This window comes from Pygoscelis adeliae, unplaced genomic scaffold, assembly GCF_000699105.1.
Source record: "Pygoscelis adeliae isolate BGI_AS28 unplaced genomic scaffold, ASM69910v1 Scaffold282, whole genome shotgun sequence".
Lineage (NCBI taxonomy): Eukaryota > Metazoa > Chordata > Aves > Sphenisciformes > Spheniscidae > Pygoscelis > Pygoscelis adeliae.
In genome coordinates this window covers 4,131,578-4,137,113 of record NW_008824352.1, presented here as the reverse complement: position 1 = coordinate 4,137,113, position 5,536 = coordinate 4,131,578, and the positions used below count along the sequence as shown (strand labels likewise).

The window sequence follows — 5,536 nt, the reverse complement described above, 5'->3', positions numbered from 1 at the left end:
TATATTCCGAAATCATTTAATGTTAGTTTTAAAGATATGGCAATAAAGGAGTCTAAATTAGCAAACTTGTAGAAGCCATAACTGATAAAACAGCTTATTGAAAAAAGGTGGCAGTAATGCACTCTATGTGTGCACAAGTACGTAAGAAAATACACAGACGTATAAAATTGCACGCACACACTCACGCACACACATCCTTCCACACACCTCTATGCTCACGCATATACATATAGACAACAGGAGGAGTTAGAGACAAGTTAGAATTTGATTTGTACTTTGATCAGCCCTAACCTGTGCATAAAATAATGGAAAAAGGCTGTATTTCTGCAGGGCAAAATGGTCTAGACTGGGACTCGAGAGCATAAATGTTTTGGTTTGGAGTTTGGGCTATTTCCATCCCGGTAAGAGCCCGTCTGGCCATTGCCATGTACTCTTTTTTTCCATGCAAAAGCAAGCTTCCCACAACTAAAACGTATTTAAAATCAGTGCTTGTGGTGGGAAGAGAGTCAGTAAATGGCCACCAACAGCAGGAAAAGTTCTCTATCTGAGGCAGCTCCAGTCCCCTCTTAGTGGTGTGTGACAGCAATCGTACATGTGAACTACACTTTAATCGATTCCAGGTAAGCTGAATATTTCGGGTTACGGAATACGTCTCCAAAGTAGCAGGCTGAAATGTTACTGGCCAACATTTTTTGAGCGATCTGTCTTTACTGAAAGGAAATTCTGTACACTACGAACCAAGTGAAATGATCAAGTACATGCTGTTTCTAAGTTGTCTCCTAAACCTCCTAGATATGAGGTCTGATCAGCGTGCTCTGTGGTTAGAGGTTAAAAAGCAGATTATAAAATACCTAGATTCAGATTTTTTTTTGTCCTGATTTGGCCTAAAATGGAGTGTATTAAACAAATTCTGGTCTGCAAAAGACCAGAATCAGTTAAAGCTATGAAACAATGTGCACTACGTGTCAATATTCTATTTCACTTACAAGAAAACACTAAGTCAGCTACCACAAATTAAGATATTTTCCTGATGTGACTTTTTTTTTTGTTTTGTTAAAAAATATGTGGAGTAAATGTGGTTTTTTTTTTTTAATTCAAAGTTTCAAACAACAAGATTCTTTTCTTTTCTTGAAAATATGTAGGAATCCAAACTAGTGTGTTTAGAGTCGGTTGACTGTGCAATCTCTTAGTGGCAACTGAACAGCTACAAAAAACTTTCTTTTTTTTTTCTTTTTTTTTTGAAAAATCTCCCCTTTTTTCCTGGTTTAAGAAGATAATAGTGTATTATCGCTCTGTAGCCATTAGATGGCAGATAAAAAGCCCCCTTTTAATATGTGGGTTTGATTTTTTTTTTTCTTTTTTTCTGTTTTTCTTTTTTTAAAGCCCACACCAAAGAGGAGGGCACAAGGCAAAGCTGTATGAGTTATTCCAGAAATTGTGGAAATCACTTAGGGCAATAATAAAAACACTTCAGGGTACAAAAAAGCTTGACTACACATTTCAGTTTTCTTCCTCGAAAACACAAACATAAATTGGGCTTAACGCTCCTTTTTGTTTTCTATATGCACCTTGGCCTATGGCGTTTTTGCCCTGTGGCCCGCAGGGCGGTTAAGTGCGCAACACAATAAAACCAGTAGAGGTCCAGTTTCACTTCCCAGCTCTCCAGAGTTGGGCGAGTTTAATCTCAAAACTCCCACTCGACGGCCTCTTCTCGACTCGCGGCCTTCTCCAAGCGGTGGATGATGTTGTTCAAGTTTGCCGCTTTCTTTTTCCTCAAGGAGCTGTCTCGCGTGTTCCTGGAGCTCACCGCCTCGGAGAAGCCGAACAAGCTCTGAAGAGAGTTGGCTTTCTGCGAGCCTGCGGCCGGCGTCGAGCTCGTACTTGGCACACTGGAGATTTTCTCTGAACTTTCTTTTGACTTGTAGGAGCTCTCCCCTGTAAGGACTGAGGTGGAGGCAGCTGAGGTAGAGGCATCCCCTTCCGTGGCAGAGTTTGGCAGTGTCTCCAGAGCTTCTCCCGGGCGCTGCGACGCCGGTGGAGAGCTCTGGCGCGGTGCTCTGAGCCTGCCCTCGTCATCGGTGTCCTCCAGGCTCTCTGCCTGGAACGGCTCCGTTTTCTCCGAAGACCTGGCGCCTTGCAGTGCCTCTTCCCCCGCTTCGAATGCCGACTCCGCTGGCCCTCCCTGAGACTTTGTGGTTGCATTGCTGTACTCATCCGCCTCCGGGCCACTTGGCTTTCCTTCAGGTGGGCCTTCTGCGTCCACGCCATCGCAGCTGTCTCCCTCGGAGCTGTGAGCGGCCCTGCTGCTTCTGGCGGAAGGAGAATCGCTCGACCCAGCCTGGCTCTGGCTCCCAGCTTGGATCTCCTCGATGAACAGCTCCCGGCGGATGCGAGACCTAGGAGACAGGGGAGAGGGATGGTGAGTCTGCCGGGGGTCACTCGGAGCCACCCTGCTCTACCAGATACGCCATTCAAAAACCCTTTTCATAAGATGCCATTTTGCCTTGGCTACAGGACAGCCGCACCAAGCTGGGTCAGTGTAAGCGCTCACAGCCTCAAACCCAAAGGACTGACTGAAAAGGCATTTGGAAGAACATGAAATATTGTCAAGATGCTCTTAATTTCATTTTCCCTGGCCACACGCCCGCTGTGAAGCCTGCTGTGCTAGAAGGGATGCAGGCTGCAAACCCCAGACCGCCCCGGGGCTCCTCCACGGCGCAGTGGGAGGGCAGGCGGTCGCAGCCAGGATTTTGAGCAGATAAGCCATTTCTGGTAACTTCTGCAGTGCTCAGTGTTAGACTGACCCCTCTGACTTCAACCAGGATTGTGTGTATTTATTGTCAATCTCATGTTGATGACTGCCCCTTCTAGTAACCACAGCAGGCATTATGGAATAAAGCAGAAATATAAACTTTATGCAGATAATCAATTTATACTAAAATGATTGGTGAAAGCCAGTGACAGATCATCTTCCCTTTTTTTTCAAGTTTAAATTAGCTAACAATCATAATTGTATGCTAAATTTTTACAGCACTGGATGTGGTCTAAGGGACAGAGATGAAAGCCTCTGCAGTCTCCCGTTCCCACTAAAAGTCTGACATCAGGAAGGTGAAACTTTATAATACACTGGACCGGAAAAGGGTTGATTTTAAAAATATGAACACATTTCTAGTATATCCAGAAGAAAATGGCTTGTAAATACAAAACAATTCAGATTTCTACTAGAAATGAGCCACAGTTTGCCTAAACAAAAAACAAACAAGAGAAAAATATGGACAACCCCCTTGGTGTTCTCCTGGACACCAAGGAGAAATGAAGATGAAACAAAGTCCGTTGTTCTGAAACTGATCTGGGGAAGCACAGCCTTTTGACAGGTTGTCAGTCTATGAGCTAGTCTGACTTCTGCCTCTTTTTTTATTTAAAAAATCAATTTCAGAACATGAATAGTGACAAGGCAAGCAGCGCATTTCAAGGGAATTAATGCACTCAATGTGTGGTTAAAATTGCCTGGTGTGCCACCTTGTGCCTCCTATTACTTGAAGCGTGCAATAACGCTCCAAACACACTGCCTTTGCCATTGAACTTGGTCCTCCCCCTCTTCCTTCTCTGTTTAGGAGCTCCCAATATCCTCACAAGTATAGAACAGTTTATGAAAAAATCGTAGGGCCTAGGGCAACTCTTTCTCCGTACTGCTCTGTCAGTAGGAGAGGTTATGACCACTGTTCAGGTCCTAATTTGCAACCAAGAGGGAGCCTCAATGACCTGTGGTCAGGGATGAGACTACAGACACAGGGAGAGTTTAGCAAAACTTTATCTTTCAGAGTGAAGCTAACACTTTTGGTTTTAGCCAGGGAGAACTGCCAAGGGTCTTGCAAATCACAAGTGAAATGCTCTCCCAATGCTGATGGCTGTACGAATTTTTCATTTTTCCCCTAAATGTGCTACGGAAGACAGCACACAATGGAAAAAAATTAGGATAAATGCAGAACACCATCTGAATAGTGCTTTTGAAGCTAATGATATTATTGACTTCCTTGAAATGCAACAGAGTATTTCAGCAGTACTTGCTGACTCTACACTTCTGAAGGATTTAGGGGGTCTGTAGTTTTCCCTAGGAGAATATTATTCACCTAACAGAAGACCACAGGTGCTAACATTAATTTTCTATTACCATTAATTGCATGCATCCTGCAACATCGATTATCAGGCTCTATTTATGCCTATAATCTCCCTGCATGGACATTGATCCAGAACACACTGCTTCTGTAACCTTCCCCAAGTCAGGAGAGGAAATGGGTAAGAGCTTTGTGCTTGTGTGGCATTTAAAATACCTCAGCTCCAGCAAGAAACTGAATGAGAACATGCTCACTGAGTATGTGACCACAGCCCTACAGGTTTGATATCTGTGGAAATCCCTGGAATTCACACCCAATATATCGCTTCTGGAATCTAGTCTGGCTCCTGATTAACATAGTAATTAAATCCCTACAGTAAAGAAGACCTGGTGACAGCAGCTAAGAAATTCCAGAGAGCGTTCCTCTTGGTGGAAGGCGTTGGCCTCGACATCAACACATCCTGTTGGCATTCATCAGCGTAACTCAAACTATCAGAGATCTCCTGGGGTATATGTTGAAGTTCCCTGTACAAGCCTTCATGCAACTCCAGGAACTTATCTAAACAAGCATAAAGCTACAGCTCATTGAAAAAATATGCCCACAGTAAGAGCAATGAAATTTAGGATCCAAAAGCACTAGATTACAATTCAAGAAAGCTTGGTTTAATTCCCGATGCTTCTGTAGTATCATCTCTATGACCTTACCAAGTTTCTGTGCCAGCTTCCACATGTGAAGTGGGATAGAGATCCCTGCCTCCTACTCTTTTGTACAGTTCTTAAGACAACAGAGCCTCAAACTCTGATGGGTCCTGCATATGTGCTTCATGAATGCAAAGCAAGACATATTCTTATTTCTATGTTCTGAGAGCTATGAGATTGGTATGGATGCAAAGCCATAGACTTGGAGAAGTCTGCAAACATGTCAAAATCCTTTATACCTATTTATAGTCTGAAGTGAATTATTCCTTTGCCTGCTGAGGAATTTTTCAAGTTTCTTTTGCTGTGCAAAATAAATGCTAGTGCTGAGTTCCCATTTGGTGGATATAAAGGTAGATTCTGCTGTAGCAACCGCCTTTGGAAGGTGAGGCTTGGGCTGAATCCCAAAGGAAAAGCATTATTGCAACGGGATTCCCAAGAGACAGGAGGACAAACTTGTCCAAATATGTACCCCGCCTCACCTGAAGTTACTTTAAAGAAAAATTTATATCGTCTGAGGTGTGGAACTGCCTCTGTATGAAGACCCTTCAGTTTGGAAAAGAAATCATAGAATCATAGAATCATTAAGGTTGGAAGAGACCTCTAAGATCATCGAGTCCAACCGTCGACCCAACACCCCCATGCCCACTAAACCATGTCCCTAAGCACCGCATCTACACGTCTTTTAAATACTTCCAGGGATGGTGACTCAACCACTTCCCTGGG

The 5,536-nt window shown here is 43.6% G+C and overlaps 1 protein-coding gene across 1 annotated transcript in view; it reads right to left on the bottom strand.

Moving 5' to 3' along the window:
* Window positions 1-1,295: 1,295 nt before the first annotated feature.
* Window positions 1,296-5,536, bottom strand: part of CUX1 (cut-like homeobox 1) — a 208,358-nt gene continuing 204,117 nt past the window's right edge. Inside the window, 1 exon segment of the mRNA XM_009319326.1 lies at window positions 1,296-2,396. Coding sequence (XP_009317601.1) covers window positions 1,685-2,396 — 712 coding nt within the window. The 3' untranslated portion in view covers window positions 1,296-1,684.